The 19,392-nt window shown below is 47.1% G+C and overlaps 2 protein-coding genes across 4 annotated transcripts; one reads left to right on the top strand and one right to left on the bottom strand.

Moving 5' to 3' along the window:
• The first annotated feature begins 5,883 nt into the window (after nt 1–5,883).
• On the top strand, nt 5,884–12,389 carry LOC123090613 (ras-related protein Rab5A). 2 transcript variants are annotated; one of them, XM_044511930.1, is made up of 7 exons: nt 5,884–6,387; nt 8,407–8,484; nt 8,575–8,742; nt 9,770–9,818; nt 10,114–10,187; nt 11,770–11,863; nt 12,059–12,389. In XM_044511930.1, exons 1-7 carry the CDS (start codon nt 6,022–6,024, stop codon nt 12,169–12,171), a joined length of 942 nt encoding a protein of 313 aa, XP_044367865.1. In that variant the 5' UTR covers nt 5,884–6,021; the 3' UTR covers nt 12,172–12,389. The 2 variants fall into 2 exon arrangements, with proteins under 2 accessions (XP_044367865.1, XP_044367866.1); XM_044511931.1 differs by lacking the exon at nt 5,884–6,387 and adding an exon at nt 7,553–7,800.
• A 304-nt stretch (nt 12,390–12,693) lies between these two features.
• Nucleotides 12,694–16,419, bottom strand: LOC123090614 (TLC domain-containing protein 4). 2 transcript variants are annotated; one of them, XM_044511932.1, is made up of 9 exons: nt 16,133–16,419; nt 15,435–15,566; nt 14,559–14,647; nt 14,319–14,454; nt 14,127–14,201; nt 13,807–13,928; nt 13,647–13,722; nt 13,324–13,383; nt 12,694–13,216 (listed from the first exon to the last, which is right to left on the bottom strand). In XM_044511932.1, the coding sequence occupies exons 2-9, from the start codon at nt 15,546–15,548 to the stop codon at nt 13,088–13,090; spliced, it is 801 nt and encodes a 266-aa protein (XP_044367867.1). In that variant the 5' UTR covers nt 15,549–15,566; nt 16,133–16,419; the 3' UTR covers nt 12,694–13,087. The 2 variants fall into 2 exon arrangements, with proteins under 2 accessions (XP_044367867.1, XP_044367868.1); XM_044511933.1 differs by having other exon boundaries at nt 16,017–16,414.
• Nucleotides 16,420–19,392: the final 2,973 nt, after the last annotated feature.

Below are 19,392 nucleotides of genomic sequence, written 5' to 3'. Positions count from 1 at the left end.
TATATATAATTAACTCACATTCTCGACCGTGTAGCTGCCGGAATTCGTCAGCGCAAGCACATACCCATGCAAGGCCAACTCTAACTGACCCCGTGTCGGGCCGTAAGAGAGGATAAATTCAGTTTTCCTCCCTTACGCCGCAACCAGTCGATCCTCTAAACCGGTTAGTGGAGTAAAAAATTTACTCCACCGCCGAAACACCCCCTCCAATCTCTCTAAATATCCTCGCCCCTCATGCGGCTGAGGAAAACACCCCGCCTTCGCGCCGGCTTCACTCCTGCCGCACCCCCCTACCACCACCGATGACTGCCCTCCCGCCGGAATGGATAGCCCGGACCCTTCCGCCACCCCGCCGGCAACCGCCGCCGGAAACCACCCCACGCCGAAGAAAACTTTGGGGATGAAAAAGGTACACCGGGTTCAAGCTCCGGCTCTAACCGCGGTAATGGTCGCTAGGGTGGCAACCGCCTCCCCGGGGACGGCCCTGACCGAGGAGGCCGCGAAGAAGAAGAAGAAGAACGCTACAACGGCGCATCGTCCACGGTCGGGGCCTCGTGCAGCATCTCCGGCGACCCCTACGCCCACTGCTCTGGGGCGTCCGGCAGCCGCAACCGGCAACAAGGGTTGCGGCTGCCAAGTGCTCAATGAAATGCCGACAAGGTAACGAAAAACATCTTTCATATTTTGGCCGAAGGTGATTGTTGGTGGCCGATGGTGATGTAGTTTATTTGTTTTGTTGTCATCGTGCGAAGATGGACACGGCCGAATTCTTAGCGTCTTTGGAGTCCTCGACAACGATGGGGCGGCCAAAGGATAGGAGGTGGTCAATGAGGAGGAGATTGTGAAGGTGACCGAAGCAAGCATGCAGTCGTCAAGGTCACGCACTGCCAACTACAATCAAGTTGAAGATGTTGTGAACCACTACAACAACTCCGTGGAGGTGCAATCAAGCCATACGCAAGTTTCTCTTTAGTATTGTTGGAGCACCATTCATGATCAATGCAACCGATGGTCCGGTTGCATCAATCAAATGAATCATGCACCAACGAGCGGTGTGCAAGTGGCGGAGTATGGCCCCCTACATCCAAGAACTACTCAAGCATGGAAACAACAAGTTCGGCCACAAGCCCTTCACGTTGCATCATTGCTACAAAGTGTTATGCAAGAACGAGAAGTGGATCCAAAGAGTTTCGCAGACCACTCCAAAGAGATCACCTCGTTTGAGTTTGTGCATGCCATAGGTTGGCTCGATCCACAACATACACATGTTATGTTTGTGGTGATTTTGGGTCAAACTTTGTGTTTTAAGTGATGCATTTGTGTTATGATGGTTATGTTATGCATGTTTTAATTTCATTGTTTTATAATATGTATTGTGAAGTGTTTGAAGTTCATGCGGCTAGAACAAAAAATATATACAGTTTTTTTTACTCCACTAAAGTTTAGGGGATGGGCTAGGTGCGACCACCTATAGAGAAGCAAATTTTTCCTCCTCTAACTTTACTCGGCCGGATCCTTCTTTAATTTTTAGGGGGTCGGTTAAAGTTGGCCTAACCCATCCCAATAGCACGATTGGCTGCATGATTCCAGGAGTTGGAGATAGACTCACACATTAAGAACCAACCAATGGTTGAAGGGCTAGAGCATGTTTGAATGCATCCGTGGACAACGTCCACCCGCCCCTTATTTGATTGTCTAGACAGCCACACCCTTCATTTTCATGCAAACACAAGCACGTAGATCATATAGTACACAACTAATTCATTAATTTAACACACGAAATGCGTGAGTAGTCTGTTAACTCAAATTGATTACACACTTTAGGCGAATAACTTGGAAAATGATTGATTTAGGCCATAAACTCATTAATTCGATCAAATATGGCCAAAACCCGTCCGGAAGAGAGAGAGAAACGACACGATGACTGCCACGCACTAGTAGAAAAACGACTTTTAGTTCTGGTTCGTAAGGACCTTTAGTCTCGGTTCTGTAACCGGCACTAAAGGGTGGGGACTTTTAGTCCCGGTTCAAAACACCAACCGGGACTAAAGGTTTCCTTTTGAACTTTTCTTTGATTTGTTTTGAAAAAAACGATTTTTTTTTCTGATTTTCAAATTTCTGAATTATTTGATGATTTAATCTCTAATCACCCTTCATCATTGCTCAAGTGTGGAGCACTCATTTCAAGTCGTCTAACTTCCCGGCTGGTTACCCATCGTTGTGTTCTTTTTAGCAGTTTAACGTTGCCCGTGTAGTGTAGCCGCGCATAGCTGATTAGCATTTGACGGGACTTTCATCTGGGATAATAATCGGTTGCACTATTACTAGTACGGAACTGCGCAGCAGTGGCAGTCTAGCAGAGCTGTCGTGAGTTCAGGGGATGGGCAATGTAGCCACTGCACTGTGCCACCAGTTCAGTACTCAAAAAGCCATGGAAATGTTTGAATTGGCCTAAAAGCATTCACAAAACATGCATCTGCCATCTCATTTCATAAAATTTCAAGAGAGAACTCGAGCAACATATCAAGAAAAAGTATAGGGCTAGAGAAAAGTTAATAGCATTAAAAAAACCAAACACTAAAGTTGGAGGGCTAGAGCATGTTTGGACGCATCTGCGGACAGCGTCGGACCGCCCCTCATTTGTCCGTCCAAACAACCACACCGTCCATTTTCATGCAAACACAAGCACGTAGTAGATCGTATAACACACAACTAATTCACCAGTTTAACACACGGAATGTGCCGGTAGTCTATTAACTTAAATTGATTGCACGTTCAGGCCAACAACTTGAAAAATGATCGATTCATGCCATAAACTCATTAATTCGATCAAATAAGGCCAAAACTCATCCGAAAGAGAGAGAAAAATGGCTCGCTGCTGCCACATCAGTGTTCCCTAGACCGCCCATGAACTTACTATTTTTATAGGGATCTATTTGCAAACTTATTGGTTTTTTCTTACAAACCAAGGTAAGGGCGTATGGAGGAAAAATAATTGGAAAGATATTGTCTTGTCTAGGACTCAAACCCAAGCCCTTGATTGTTGGCAAGAGTCTAGCAAACCACCGAAACACTAACCAGTTTGTGTTCTTTCATGAAGCCACCTGTATATTATAATTGATGCTTTTAAAATTAAGCTTTGTTAGATTATGCACATTCTACTCCCCTCGGCAGATTGATTTTCTTCGTTCAATTTCCTTCTGTTGGCAATCGTATCGAGTCTTGCGAGCTAGTTTACTTCCTTTTGAAATTAACTGCTAATTGCCCGCGTGTGCAACCGCTCATGCATATTCTAGTGGTTCAACACTAATTGCGTCTAACATATACCTTACACCCATCATATTCTAGATTTTTGTTAACATTTGATATGACTTGAGTATGGATAGAAGGCAAAAAAATGTATTGGTTTTGTTGAGATTTGGTAAGATTTGATTTGAATTGATTTGGGTATAGGTAGGGGAAGGCAAGGACAATATTGATTTAGTTGAGGTTTTGATGGTTTTTGATTTGATTGAGTTAATGCATGACATAGTTTTGGGAGTAAGAATGACGGACAAACGTGCAAACACCAAACCAACCATCACGATCGTGGATTCCCCTTTATAAGTAAAGATTATTTTGAAAGAACTTTTTGAGAAAAAAAGGTATAAGAACATAGTGCCTCATATGAGGGTTTGAACCGACACCCTAAGGTAATGTGCAAACTATGACCGCTAGAATGCAAAGTGTTTTGTATTTCTAACGGGTTACATAACAAATATAGGATTGCACAAGCAAAAACCAGAAGAAATCGTTCTGTCTAGCGAGAAGGTTGTACATAATCTTACAAAGGTTAATTTCAAAGGCATCAATTCTAATATATAGGGTGGGGGCAAATCGGTTGGTGTTCCAATGGTTTGCTAAACCCTTATTTGATCAAATTAACGAGTTTATGCCCTAAATCGATCATTTTCCAAGTTGTTGGCCTAAAGGGCTCATTCAGTTTGAGTTAATTGACTACTAAGGCATTTCACTCTCAGAATAAAATTTAACAATTCATACATAAGTGATACACGAATGAATCAATCAACTCTCTTATTGTGCTTGCTGATTTTTCTTGTTGTTGTTGAACAACTTCTTGCCTTCCTCATCCAAGAGGCTATGTCATGCAACATGATCCGCGACTCCTTTGTATTCCTCGAAGTCTCAACTTCTCTTTCTCAAGCTCAATTGTCTCCAACATCTTCAGATTTACAAGCTCCTATTTTTCTCATTTCTCTTGCTTCTCCATGTCGATCTTCTCCCTCTCAATTGTCAACCTCTCCTAGATGAATAATATCATCTCCCCTTTGCACATACAAAAAGAGCTTGTACCTCTCCTTGATAGAAAAAATGTTTGTCCATGTGGCGGACATTTCTCTTGCCGAGTTGTCATGCGCGACCCTCTCCTTCTCCCACTTTTTCCCATCACCTCTCGGATCCTCTTTGACATGGTCCCTTGTTCGTCCGCCCCTCCACTAGGCTCATCGTTGTCATCCAATCCAATTGATTGGTGTGAGCTTGAGCCATCGTTGTTTATCTCCTTAGTGGGGTTCCTGAGCTCATCGTAATTCTTAATCTTCTTGGTCTGGTTTCTGAGCTCATCATAGATGGTTTGTCACTTTGGTTTCTCATTCAATTTCAACCAACAATGACACATAAATGGTTTTTTCTTAACTTGTTGGTACAAAGTGGCGATCAACCCAATATAGCAAACAAGAATCATTCAAGATAATCCTCTTTGGCATTCACGGACTCTTGTCACCGGCTCCACATAGTGCTTGTGTTCATGGTAATGTTTGTGGATCCCCCCCCCCCCAATACTTTGTGCCATTTTGCTCGGTTCCACATATAGGGTTGTGAATGTCATTCCTCTTACCTTTGTTCCCTTATTTTTTAGTGCCAATATTTTCCTAGCATCAAACGGAGGGGAATTCGGTGAAGGTTCTTAACCATCAACACAATGAAACAACTATCCCATGCACTATCTCCCCACAATACCTCCATGTAATACCTTATGATGAACACCCATGTAGAGATCGGGTGCAATGGTCGAATACATGTTCTCTAGGATGACAACAGGATTCCAATGACTCATGCAGTGTCACCCTAGTGTAGCATGATGTCGTAGTGGTCAACACCCTCAGATCCTCGCCTACACAACATCAGAGATGGCGGGGCGGAGGTAGATCCCCCCCCCCCCCCCGGAATCCGCAATTGTGTTGGCAATGGTAGCAGGGATGAGCCGACGTGAGGCCAACCGACGCAATTTGTAGAGTGTTGTGCAATCTTCTCGATACACATCTCCAGTGCCTTAGTGTGTGCTTGATTGTACTGAAAAGTTGTGCTGGTATCGGTGACTTGTGTTGTCAGCTCCGAGAGCTACGGATGCACACATGTGAGGAATCATGGAGTTGCTTCGATATCGCAGTGGTCATGGTGCTCCCTGCCACCACTCCTCCCATGGTCTACGTTGTGATGGTCTCAAATGGATTGAGTCTCATTAGCGTAAGCATGGATCGATGGGTGGCTTTCATACTAAGATTTGTCATGGACCTAACATAGTTTTGAAAAGCGAAATGGAATAGAGAGAAAACGGGGTCGAGGGAGCGAGACACGAAGAACTCAAATAGGAATTGGACAATAGAATAATAGTTCTCGGATCCTCTTTTTGTGGTGTAAGGTTCGTGCAATGTAGTCTAAATATGTATCCTCACTTAAATGCCAAGGAATAGTCGATTCCATTGCAAACACTCTTGCAAAAGCCCTCGCGACCCATGGTCATAGCTACACATTTTATCCTTCTAGCTAGCATCATTTGGTTAGTGACGCAGTAATGATGGTCGTTTTTAACATAAAGATATAGAGTATTTATGATGGTCATGGCATAGAGTACTTGATTAGAGTTCGCAAATTTAGAACGAGGATAGTTGCCATTCCTGAAACAGATCTTGGCAGAAAAACACCTTGTCTCTTGGCCAAACCCCTCTTCCTCCTCCCGCGATGCCCCCGCAGGCGCACGGGAGGCCAACCCTAGCCGCCAGCGGGGCATCCCTCCTCCCCTCCCTCGCCACCGCCAGGGGGCGCGCCTGGCGAAGCCCGGCCGGCGCCAGCGACAGCGGGGTGCTTCTCTTCCCCTCGCATGGGTGGCGAGGCGCGGGGCGACTCACCCGGGTTGGGTGCTGCGCTAGGCGCCGGGCGCAGCAGCACGAGGGCGCGCCGGGGCTGGTCGACGGCGGCGGCGCAGCGGTGGTGCGTCGGGCGGCACGGTGGTGGAGGTGCGCCTTGGTCGCCGGGATTGGCGAGGTCGAGGCCAGTTCTGGGGTCGGGCAGCGCGGGATGCTGGTCTCCGCCCCTGCCAAGGCCACGGCAGGTGGTGGTGCGCCGCAGCACCGGCTGGCCGATGGGCGGGGTGACCGGAATCCGGAGGCTATAGCGGTTGGACGATGGCAGGCAGCGTAGTTGGGCTTCCTTTGCGATTGGCGGCGGTCCTTTGGGTCTCTCCTTGTCGGTGGATGGGTGTACATTTGTGGCCTCGCGTGGAGCTGCGTTCGTCGCCGAGGTGGGGCGACAGGAGGTGTCCGGTGGGGAGGCGGGATGGAGGGATGGGAGGCACCGACGATCTCGGGACACTCATCGCTGGCACAGGGGTGTGCCGTCCCGGATGTGTCTGCTCCCCTCCTCCCCCGTTCTCCGGTCGTGTGTGGGTTGACACGGCTCTGGCGTTGTTCGAGGCGGGACGTATGTTGCGGTCTCTTCGGTCGGGTGTGCCCTTTGGCCCAAAGCCGGTCACTTTGGTCGGTCTTGGGGGTGTCTGGATGCAGGGCGGCGGCCCTGGCAGCGGGAGGCCCGGGGTTCGTGGGCGGAACTTGCGCCTCGGGTGCGGGCAAGCGGTGATGGCCACGCAGGTGGATGGTCGTTGGTGGTTGCCGAAGCTAGGATTCATCGGAGGGGTGGGCGTGCCGGGGTACATCACTTGCCCAATCTTGAATTGGCCGACGGCGGCAGCGTCTGTGGACACTGTATCCTTCATGAAGGCTCAGTCGCGGTGCCCTTACTCCTTTGAGTTGCTCCGGGTGAAAACTCGATCTTTGGGATCGGATGGTGGCGGCTATCGTTCCCTTCTAGGAGGCACCATCTTGGAGTCCTTGTTACGTCGTTTTACATCTCACCTCTCCTCGGAGGACTGGAGGTCTGCTTGGCTCCAAGCGGATCATCCTCGCGCATTTGTAGTAGCTTGGCAGTCGTTGGGTGGTGTGACGGTGCTCAGCACCCATGTATCTTGCTTTGGGTGTGTGTGTCATGTGTGGTGGTGACGTGAGTTTGTATCGTGATGCTTGTAGATCGGTGATTTATATATAAAGCGGGGCAAAAGTCTTTTTCGATAATTTAGAACGAAAAGAATAATACTTACCGTACACTCCCCCGTCCCAAAACAAGTGTCGCCGACTTAGTACAACTTGGGATGGAGGAAGTATTTTGGATCGGAGGAGTAATCTCTTTGAAATGGGAAATGCGGTGCGCATACGAGCAGCGAAGGTTTGTGTTTGAGTGTTGACGTAGGGAAGTCTAATTATACAGCTCTACAAGGGCTCTACCGAAAAATATTTTTCTTAAGCCAAAAAAATAAAGAGAAGCGCATTTCACACGGCGGAGAGCCAACAACCAATTCCCCAATTCGCCTCCTCGCGTGCGGTTTGATCCGGCTCAAGGTTCCGCCCTAATCCGGCGTCGAATCCGATGGCGGCCAGCGCCGGCAGCAAGATCCGCAACGCCAAACTGGTGCGAATTCTAATCTCGAGTAGCCGGCCGCAGCCATTGACCGCCGGATCGCCCGGACTGGATCTTGATCGCTACTTGGAGTTACTTAGTAGGAGTGTCTGGCTAGTTCTGGTGTGATTGTCTCGTGGGAGTGCTCCCGATCGCATGTTTCTCTTGAATCTTTTTGATGGGTCGAGTGCACAATTGATGGTGGTGTCGCTGCTGTTAGGACGGCTGATAATATCATGTAGTAGTAAGATTATGTTTGCTGCGGAATTCTCCAGCAGATGTTGTTCTGCGCCAGTAGCCACACTTTCTTTTTCAGTCAGGGGCGCGGAGCTTGTTCTTAGATACTGTTACTAACTCTTGTCTTCGGGGGTGTAAAATGCATGAGAAGATGTGGTCATTAATTTCTTTTTTCTTGACTTAAATGTCTCACAAGCATGGTGATTTTGGGCTCATAAATGTTTCCCAGTTCATATCTGAATTCCATTTTGATGGTCAGTTTTACGGCGAATCGCTAAATTATGTCCCGAGCATTTTTTTAGTGTGAAACATATTGATTTTGCGCTTTTAGAATCTCATGGGCTATGAAATGCCGATGTTTTACTGTGCTCGCTTTTTCAGGTTCTTCTTGGCGATGTGGGTGCTGGGAAATCCAGCCTGGTGCTTCGGTTCGTAAAAGGACAATTTGTTGAGTTCCAGGCAAGTCGTCGATTCACTCATTCTGTTAAACATAATATATCTGTAGGTTTTTTCTGAAAATGATCATTGTATTGGTCTATTTGTCTTCAGGAATCGACAATTGGAGCGGCTTTCTTCTCTCAAACATTGGCCGTTAATGACGAGACTGTTAAGTTTGAAATCTGGGATACAGCTGGGCAGGAGAGGTATCACAGCTTGGCCCCCATGTACTATAGGGGTGCTGCCGCAGCCATAGTTGTCTATGACATCTCGAACCAGGTTAGTAAAATGGAATTGGTTTACCTGTGCCAGTTATAAAATAATAGGCCTCGATGACAGTTTCCCGTTATTTACATATTAGCTGCTTTGGCCGATGAACAATGGTTATGACTCCTTACAGTAGTATGTTTGAGTTGTGAGTTCAATTGGGGAATTAAAAGGGAACCAAGAATAATTGTAGCGGAGACAGTAAGTCAGGCAAGGTAGTTTCCATATGGCGTGATTTAGTTCTCAGAACACCTTTTAAAAATTTGTGGAGGGAAGCAATGGGCAGTTGGGCACTTGGGTAAAATCTGACAACTTGGTTTCTTCAGTCACTAATCTGTTCCAAGAGAAAGAGAGATAGTGAAACTATGGAGAAGAGAAAACATTATTCAAGTAGACCTGCACCTGCTTACCTTGTATTGCAAAAGAGTGGATGCCTGTGAAGAACTGCAGGGTGCCGTACGTCATAACGGTAACAATGTGGCAGGGGCTACGATTTCGTATGCATGACACCATAAATGCAGTTAGCAAAATTTGGTGATGGTTAAGTTTGTTGTTTACTTGCCAGCAATGAGTGGGTCTTGGTGAGAACATGATAGAAATATCTAGTTTCGCTTCCATGCATTCTCTGAAAGTTTTGAGCTTTTAACAGACTTAAGTACTAGCTACTGGTTGTTGATCCATATGGAATACCTTATATTCCTTTGTTGCACATGAGGTCAACAATCCATAGTTAACGGGCAATGATGGGCATTGATAATACTTAGTCAACGACTAATACACGGTATTCCTCAAAATAGTTCTTGACTATGGATGTATGTTTGCTGTGGTGCTGTTTCAACGAGTTTCTAGTTATCACGGGACCTCATCTGTTTTAGCATGTTCATACCACATATGCACTTTGTGTTTGCTGCTTGTATATGTTGTAATTCTATTCTGTGCTCGAAAAAGGATTAACTTAATCTAGAAGCAGTATAGCTACCACTAAGTGCAGGGATGATCCCATTAAGGTTTCTTGTAACTTTATTATTTTTACCTTCAGGCATCCTTCACCCGAGCAAAGAAATGGGTTCAAGAACTTCAAGCTCAAGGTACTCCACTTTATCATTTGAAGACATGTCATCCCTGATGTTTGATCATGTCCGCTCAGCCTGTAAATTGTATGGCTAACCAGCTCCTGAAATAGTTAGCTTGTACGAAATCCATTTCACATTTGACTTCTTTGCTCATTCACGTTTGTGAATTTGGATCTTTTCTGAAAATATTTGTGCTTTTGGATCTGATTAATGGTAATATAAATACTAATAGTTAACAGAATCGGGCCATGTGAAAGGTTTTGTTGCTTATTAATACAGACATATTAATTTAGCCTTTTCTTTGGTGCAGGAAACCAGAATACAGTAGTGGCTCTTGCTGGCAACAAAGCTGATTTGCTCGAGGCGAGGGAGGTTCAAATAGAGGTATGTAGTTCATTTTCTTCCTGGTTGCTTGGAACCTTCCAAGTCTAGTATTGTACATGCATTACTTTGTCTATGTTTCACTGTTCTACTTCACCGAGGTTTAATTTGCTGCCATTGAAAATATATATGGTGTTGTCAACTAGTAATTCAAACAATCTGCCTTTCATACTATAATATGCACTATCAGCATCACATCATATCTCATTCTTACTTCTGTTAATTTGGGGTTCAACAGTTGTACACAGAAAATCTCTCTGTGAGCACATTAAGTCCACCTTGTATTTTAATCTGTTTTGTTGTAACATTTACACAGAACCTTATAATTTGGAGGAAAATACTTGATATTGCACGTTCACATTGTTTTTAGTTTTCACAACTTCCTACTGTGGAACATCCTGATGCACATATCTGCTTTCTTTCTTGAAGACAGCATTACCATCATTTAGTCTTTTGTGCCTTGCTTGCTTTAGTTACAGGGAATTTTACACATTTGCCGAGACCATCAAAAGTAATGTATTTATGTTTCCTGCAGCATCTAAACATGGTTTAAGAAATAAAAGACGGCAAGGATACTATTATTTACTACTATCAGCACGTTCATGCTATCTGTTTTTGTGTAATCTTGTGGAAATTGTTTTGGTAGTAGTAAATTTGGTGGTACTCCTACCAACCATTTCAAATGATAAGATACACTCCCTAAATTGCATACTGAAGGGCATGAATGTTTTCTGCTGTGATTCAGAAAACAAGGCGCAGAGAGAAATTAGCACTAGTTTTGGTGAAAATGCTCCCGAGTCCACAGCCCTTTCCTCCTCTAATCGTGTGCTGGCTTAATTACCTGGTGCACTAACAGCCCAACGTCCTCGAATCCAACTAGGAAAATTAAGTACGGCCCAGCGATTAATTAGGGGCAAGATTGGAAAGAAATCTAACGGAAGGGGGTATGATTTTTTCCAACTCGTCTTTTCCATTTATCACTTCTCGTGCATTTGTAAGCTATATGCTCTCACTGACTAGCAGGGATTATGAAGTCATGACAAGGATAGCTTGGTCATTTTCACATCCGTCTTTTCATGATTTGTACAACTCATTTTGCCCAACCTGGAAGAGATTAAACTATCCAGGCTGAGCTGTTATTGGACAAAGCAGAACTCCGTGTTTAGTTTGGTATCAAAGCCTCACGCTCGACACACAGTTGGTTATTTCTCATGTAGCACCAGCTTGCTTGCCCACGCAAGAGAGCTGATTTGGCTCTCTGCGCTGTCAAGAATTTATTGGCAGTTAAGAGCACCCATACCAAGGAAAGCAAGAGTGTTCATCTCCCTACCAAATGTCTCCTCCTTGCCGAGCAAGGCTATAACTACTTTATCCTAAGTTCTGAACGCACCCTTAATTTTTATGCTTACTCGTGGTCTTACAATTTGCGACGGAGGGAGTATGGAAGCAAGAAATATGAAGTTATGACAAGAGAATGTGCTACTTCATGTTGCTTGCAGCATTCGGTTTACTTGATGTGGGTGTTTTTTATCAGCTGAGGTAGCTGTTCTATATTTATGTGTGACATGAGGTTCATTTACTGCAGGAAGCCAAGACATATGCGCAGGAGAATGGCCTCTTCTTCATGGAAACGTCTGCTAAAACTGCAACCAATGTGAATGACATATTTTATGAGATTGGTGAGTCCACTTGCTCCACCTTTTGCCCCTTAATATAGACTTTTGTCTTCTTTTTTTTACTTGTTTGTATTTTATTTTTTTGAACGCGGAGGCAAAAGATTTGCCTCATTCATTAATTAAGGGAGGAGACAAGATTTGCCTCATGCATTGATGTTATATGATTAGATGCTAATGTTTCATCGATTCCTATTGCAGCGAAGAGATTGCTTCAGGGGCAGGCGGCGCAGAACCCACAGACGGCGGGGATGGTTCTCTCCCAGAGACCCAATGAGAGAGTGGTCAGCGCGGCTTCGTGCTGCTCCTCCTGAAGCATCATAAATTTGGTCACATTCGTCGTCTGTGAGAAATTTTGGGAGAGGAATCTCGACAAACTATCGTGAAAGCGCCTCTTGATCCTGTGCCTTATCTGATATACTCTATGCGCTACCGTGTCCGCCTGTCTTTTCTTTTTCGTTCATGCGTTTGTCATGTAAATACCCATACTTGAATGCCGCTGCAGATATCTTAAGTGAGAGTTACCTCCAAAGTGGTTGATTGTGCCCCCCAGAAATTGTTGCTCCTAAGTTTGATGTTCAGAGAGTATGCAACGGGTTATTCAACAAAGAACACAGCTGCGTCGCGTGTGTAGGAATTTCATACTAGTTCGATGGGATCAGTTTGGAGATGGTTTGCAGAAAATTTCAACCAAATTTTGGCGCAAAGAGCGAATATAACAAAATTTGACCAGGAAACAACAGGTAATGTGCAGGGGAATGCAACAACCATGGACACAAATCTACCCAATTTTACACATCCCAGGAATAACAACAGCTCATATATAATATCTCAAATTAGATCATCAAAATTTAGTATGAATAAGAGATGCAATGGAATTATCTCCTGGCCTGGTATACACAGATTGCAGGATTGGAAGAGGAACTTCAGTACATGCCAAACTGGCCAGGAAATCCCAGCTCACCGGAAAATAGAGCGATTTAGCCTAATCTAACTTGTTTGCTAGTATTATACATATTCACTTTCCCTAGTTACGCTGATATGTTCATAACTTTGCACATCAAGGTCTCAAGCAGCAGTGCAGGAACACCAAGCAAGTTGGCGTTGTACTTCCGGTCCGCAAAGCCTAATTCATATATTCATAACTTTACACATTCAGGTCACACGCAGTGCAGCACGGCAGGAACACCCAGTTACGTTGTACTTCTGGTCCGCAGAGCCTAATCCGATTTACGACCATTTCGACAGTGTTTTCATTACCCCTTTCAAAATCTTCGTAAACCACATTGCGTTCATGACAAAGAGCACCGACGGCACGGTCAGTGTCAGGTAATAACCAAATGCGTGCATCTTCATTATCTGTTGTGAAATCAATTGAAAAGTAGGTAAAAATGTGTCAGATGGCATATGGATGTTGTGTGCTAAGGAAAACTGAATTAGCGAATTCCAATGAAGATCTCCAGTACCTGGCTGTAGTGCAAATAGATGTGGTAAAATACATACAGGAACAAAAATATCCTTGCCACCTGAAAGAAGTAGACCAATGCTATGATCAAAAGAAAAGATCCCACCACCAAATACTAGTGCAAGAACCCTACTAGTATAACAACCAAGCGGCAAAGTTACTTTGTCGAAAAAACTATACGACTGCATGAGGTTACTCACAAATTATGAACGTAAAGCAGTTCTTCAATTTCTACTGATCTGATCCCTTTATTATACTGTTTTACTGAATTTCATGATTTTCTTTGTTTACAGAACATTCAAGACAGTTCAAAGAAATACTCACCAGCCATACAACAAATATCAAAATACCATTAATCAGGTAGGCGCTCGACTTCTTCAGTCCAGCGGTGTCAAGGAACCTTAAAATAAAGAACAATGCATTACAATCAACACTACAGGGGAAAATATTTCAGAGAAAAGTTGAAATTCATTCACTTGTTTACCATCTCATGTTGATTTCAGGGGTGGTTGTTTCTGAAATAAGAATCATGTATGTGTAAAACTGCCCCTCCCCTGACAACATTGTGTAAGCTATTGCAACCAGAGAAAGAGTATGATGGAGTACCTGAAATGGAAACACACAACCATAAGCAGTTGCAAGTCACACACAAGTTGTCAAATTTCGAGACTGTTGACAAATAATAATTATTTTGAACCGAATCATTGCCAAATTATAGCATATTGACTTATTTCAAGTATAATTAGATTGAAGTTAAATCTAGTTCACTAGCAAATTGCATATATGTAAGATTTGGTCACCTACATATTCCATTCCACCAAGGGAAGGAAACAACCAGAAGATCATTGCAAGATCAGTGATGAAGTAACCCACAGAAACCTGTAAAGCACGCAGCCAGGACACACATGTGAATTGAGCAATGAAACAAAAGTCCAGCATGAAAAGTATAAACTTTAGTGACCAATCATAATACATGTTAAGAGGGTTAGCCAGTACCCCTAATGCAGAGGTGGAGATGATCGAACTGCGGAATGTAATAGGCCCATTAAGTTGATCTGAGAAAAGATCCGTAGATGCAACAAGATATACTGATACTGCTGCGATGAAGATCGCATGTGCACTGGACATACCCCTGAAACAGGTATAATCGGTTGTCAGTTTGCCGCTATGAAATCTGTGAAAAGAAAATATCATGACTGGAGCAACATATATGTACTAGCTAGCTGTAAGACCGACCTGTTGTTCCATTCAACACGCTGTATTTTTGTCAAAGAAGAATAGCCCTTGAAGTAGAATGAGCTCAGTATCCGTGTGAGATCGTAAGCCTACAGGATAAAACATAACCTTTGTCACAGGAAGAAACTAGTAATATGCAAATGGATGGTTAGCAACTGGTTTTGTGGCGTCAAAAGCGGTTGACGCTGGTGTAAATTGATATAGACAGCAGCCAGCGGATGCTGATGAAAGTAAATTGTGTCGCATTTAGAAGTTCTGAGAAAATTGTTTTGTCGTTGACGAAGATGGAGAAATATGGTTGGAGGTTGAGTCACAACTCACAACCCCAAGTTTTTTGTCTTGTTCTATGTCCTTAAATGAACAGAAGGGACACAAATTGACTCAACTTGAGAGAGATACTATTCTTTGGTTTTAATGGTGTTAAAACTTTGGCAAACTTATTTAAAGAGCCACTTGTTAAAACTTGCACAAAGTTAAAATTGCAACGATGTCCAGAATATGTGTAGTGAAGTGGAAAATTAGTACTCCTGTACTATGTTCAACAGCACTTTAACTGGACCTCTGTAAAAAGGAAGTACAGTACTAAGAATTAATTTTTGTGTGCACAGTTAAGACCATTAGTCCTGTTATAACAGACCAAATATCTACCTAGTCCTATTTGTGGCAACTAGCCTGCCATAAATACTGGGCGCCCTAGTGTTATTTTCCTAGGGGTGTGGTGTAAAATGCACATGGTGTAACCAAGCTCTTCGATATAACCAACAGATGTTCTCATCATCTCATGAAAAAAATCAACAAGGCAGAAATAAGTAGCACAGGGGTTACAATCATCATCAACTCTAACTTGGAAACCACAGGGATGGATGAAATTAGTACCATCTTGCAGAGGAAGACGCCGATGAGCACGGAGGTGTAGGGGACGAGCGGGTCGGCCAGCAGGTAGTCCCTCATCATCGCCTGCGCCTGGTTGCTGTAGGCCGTCATCGCCATCCTCGCGGATCAAGACACCTGCATCATCATTGCACAGAGCGTACGCTGAGAAGATGAGCCTGCATTCCTCTTTCGTTCGTTCAGAGAACAACATCCCACGGAACACCTCGGGCGGATCTCGCACGCACTACTACTACTACTACTACACGGCCTGCTGTGATGATCAGAGTCAGACGTGCTCCTGGCAAATCGACGGTGATCGAAGCATGGCGCAGGGCCTCCGTGGCTGTGACTCTGTGAGCGAACGCATTGACGAGCTCGGTGCTCGCCGGGATGAATCGGCGGGGCGGGCGGATCTCCATTCGCGGGGGCGCCACGCGCGGAGGTAATGCAGCCGCGCGCCACCAAACGGCCAAAAGAAGGCGCGCCGCACCATCAATCAAAGGGGGAAAAAGCAAACAGAAGCTCCACCGAGGAGACCCGGCCACAAGAACAAGAGCAAGAGCAAGAGCAAGAAACCCCACCCACCCCCGAAAGCAGCGGCAGCAGCGGGCGGCGGGAGCCAGCCGAGCCGCAGGAGGGGCCTCGGAAGCGCGAGATCCGGGCGGGAAGGGCCGGTCAACAAGCCAAGAAACGATCCGCACCTCTTGCAGGGGAGGGCCGGAGGAGCAAGGAGGAGCCGCGAACCCTACACGCGCGCCGCGGGGACGGGGACGGGGAGGAGGCCCGGCTCCATTGCTTGCTGTCCTCCCGGCGAGCTGGGGCGGCGCTGTCCCGGGCTGGCGGCGAGCACGACGAAGGTGGGGGAGAGGGAGAGGGGGGGAGCAGAGCGGCTGGCTGGCGAGCGAAGCGGACAGGGAAGGGGAGGAAAAATATGTCTGTTGCTTGAAGAAGGAAAAGCTCGGCGCCACCACCCATCCAGCGGCCCCTTTTGCCACATTTGTAACCACCGCATTGAATACTGATTTGGTGCGATAAACCATCGTGACGGCGAGTAGGATTTCCGCAGTTTAGCAAGTGAGATCAAGCTGGCTTCCTGTGGTTGTGTGGGGAGGGAGGGAGGAGACTGATTGCCGAGGGCTCGTGCTAATCATTGCGTGTGCCCTCGCACTTGCCGAAAAGCTTTGGCGGTGGGAGGTGGCCGTACGTCAGGGGATCCGGCTCCGAGGGGGGAGGGCAAAAAGGGTCACTTTACGCGCAACGGAATCACCGCCGCACTTGGGGCTAGGTTTTCGTAAAAATCGCCGTGGCCACATTTCCCCCGTAAAATGGTTACACGTCCGCATAACACAGAATCCCCGCAACTGGAATGTGGATCTCCTGTTGCCAAGCCAATCGGCTGATGGTTACATATACATGGAAGCAGCCCTACATGCAGGGCACGATCACAGGAGGAGGCGCTAGACTAGGAAACCTCCTGGAGACTAGGACTTCTAGTTACAACACTGATCAGATATACATTACAAGTGTACAAACGTAACGTGACAGCTCAACACCCCCCGGCAGTCCGAACGGCGCCAGGGAAGACGTTCAGACTGGAGCGAAAATCACGAAAGAGAGCCGACGGCAAGCCCTTGGTGAAGACATCAGCGAACTGGGACCCTGTCGGAACATGCAGCACCTTGACCTCACCGAGAGCCACACGGTCGCGGACAAAGTGCAAATCGATCTCCACATGCTTGGTGCGCTGATGTTGAACAGGATTGGACGAGAGGTACACTGCACTCACATTATCACTGTACACAAGAGTGGCCCGGCGAGGAGGGCGATGAAGCTCCGTAAGAAGTTGGCGGAGCCAACATGACTCGGCCACACAGCTAGCAACTGCGCGGTACTCGGCCTCGGCGCTGGACCGAGACACGGTGTGTTGCCGCTTGGAGGACCAAGAGACAAGGTTAGAGCCAAGGAACACACAAAACCCCGAGGTGGAGCGACGGGTGTCGGGGCAGCCGGCCCAATCTGCATCACTGTAAGCAAGAAGATCATGCGAAGAGGAGCGGTAGAGCTGGAGCCCGTAATGAGTGGTGCTGCGGAGATAGCGCAGCACACGCTTGAGCAGCTGAAAGTGGCCCTCCATCGGAGCGTGCATGACGAGACAGAGCTGTTGTACGGCATAGGAGAGGTCAGGGCGGGTGAGCGTAAGATACTGTAGCGCACCAGCGAGGCGACGGTAGTGAGTCGGATCACTGTAGGGGACACCATCGGCACCAGAAAGCTTGCTGCAGGTATCGACGGGAGTAGAGATGGGCTTACAGTTGAGCATATTGGCACGATCAAGGATCTCAAGAGCATATTGCTCCTGAGAGAGGAAGAGGCCGGTGGTGGAGCAATGAATGTTGATCCCGAGGAAGTGGTGAAGGTCACCGAGGTCACTCATGGAAAACTCACTGGTGAGGGCGTGTACGAGCGACTGAAGCAGGGTGGTGGTGCTAGCAGTGAGGATGATATCATCGACGTACAAGAGTAGATACGCGATAGAATCTCCACGGCGTAAGATGAAAAGCGAGGTGTCGCACTTGGAAGAGACAAAGCCGAGGGAGTGAAGAAAGCTGGTGAACCGAAGGAACCAAGTGCGAGGCGCCTGCTTGAGCCCATACAAGGATTTGTTGAGGCGACAGACGTGAGTGGGATGCGTGGGATCGGCGAACCCGGAGGGTTGCTGGCAGTAGACCACCTCAGCAAGATCACCGTGGAGGAAAGCATTCTTGACGTCCATCTGGAGGACGGGCCAAGAATGTGTTGTCGCAATGCTAAGAACCACCCGAATAGTGGCCGGCTTGACCACGGGGCTGAATGTCTCCCCATCGTCCACGCCCGGCTGCTGCGTGAAACCGCGAACCACCCATCGTGCCTTGTACGGCGCCAGAGAGCCGTCGGGATGGAGTTTGTGGCGAAAAATCCACTTGCCGGTCACCACGTTGACACCTGCAGGACAAGAAACCAAAGACCAAGTGTCATTCCGAATTAGCGCGTTATACTCGTCGACCATCGCGGCACGCCAGTGTGGGTCCTGAAGAGCGGAACGGTACGAGGAGGGAATGGGGGAAGGAGCGTTGTCGACATGCAGATCAAAGATGTCCTTAGGCATGGCGTAGCCGGTTTTGCCACAAGTCTGCATGGGATGAGGGTTGGCGACGGGCGGGATGGGAACGGCGCGTTTCGGCAACGGTGGGCTGTGGGGGGACAGCGGGTGGCGTGGCGTGACGGGACTGGGAAGGGGTGGCGTTCGTGGGGAACGTGACCCACCTAGGAGCGATCCAGAGGGAGATATGGCGTGGGGGACGAGGCTGGGCGGACTGGGCGCGGGATCCGGAGCGGGAGTGCGCGCGACGGGAGTGGCTGCATGGCGGGGTCGCGCGGGAGTGGCTACATGGCTAGGACGCTCGGGAGTGGCTGCATGGCTGGCGGGCCCCGGAGCGGAACAGCCCGCAGGGCGTGGGTGGTTTGCATGGCTGGGGTTTGGAGCGGCGTGGAGCGGGTGCGACGGAGGAGTGGGGCAGGGTGGCCAGCTGGCGATGGGGGAGTGGGGTTCCGGAAGGGTGGGAGGTGCAGGACGCGGCGGAACGGGGCAGCAGCGATGTCAGGAGTGGGATTGTCTGCGGCTGCAGATATGGTGGGAGCTGAGAAGGGAAAAACCGTTTCGTCGAACGTGACATGGCGAGAAATAATGACTTGGCAAGCCAATCGGCTGATGGTTACATATACATGGAAGCAGCCCTACATGTAGGGCACAATCACAGGAGGAGGCGCTAGACTAGGAAACCTCGTGGAGACTAGGACTGCTAGTTACAACACTGATCAGATATACATTACAAGTGTACAAACGTAACGTGACAGCTCAACACCCGCGTCCGGAGCTAGATTTTCATAGGACCACCAGGGTTTTTCTCATGTTCGCATTGAG

This window comes from Triticum aestivum, chromosome 4B (assembly GCF_018294505.1).
Source record: "Triticum aestivum cultivar Chinese Spring chromosome 4B, IWGSC CS RefSeq v2.1, whole genome shotgun sequence".
NCBI lineage: Eukaryota > Viridiplantae > Streptophyta > Magnoliopsida > Poales > Poaceae > Triticum > Triticum aestivum.
Note: the sequence above shows the minus strand (reverse complement) of the source record. Positions and strands in the feature narration are given on the sequence as shown.

Bases quoted from the DNA above. Each gene is read 5' to 3' on its own strand.
- LOC123090614 (XM_044511932.1), bottom strand. From the start codon at position 15,548: ATGGCGATGACGGCCTACAGCAACCAGGCGCAGGCGATGATGAGGGAC. The intron at 13,723-13,806 runs GTAAACAAGTGA...CTTTATTTTAAG, and splicing joins CCTGAAATCAACATGAGATG to GTTCCTTGACACCGCTGGAC. The intron at 13,217-13,323 runs GTACTGGAGATC...ATTTCACAACAG, and splicing joins TCTATTTGCACTACAGCCAG to ATAATGAAGATGCACGCATT.
- LOC123090613 (XM_044511930.1), top strand. From the start codon at position 6,022: ATGCCCCCGCAGGCGCACGGGAGGCCAACCCTAGCCGCCAGCGGGGCA. The intron at 8,485-8,574 runs GCAAGTCGTCGA...ATTTGTCTTCAG, and splicing joins GACAATTTGTTGAGTTCCAG to GAATCGACAATTGGAGCGGC. The intron at 8,743-9,769 runs GTTAGTAAAATG...TTTTACCTTCAG, and splicing joins TCTATGACATCTCGAACCAG to GCATCCTTCACCCGAGCAAA.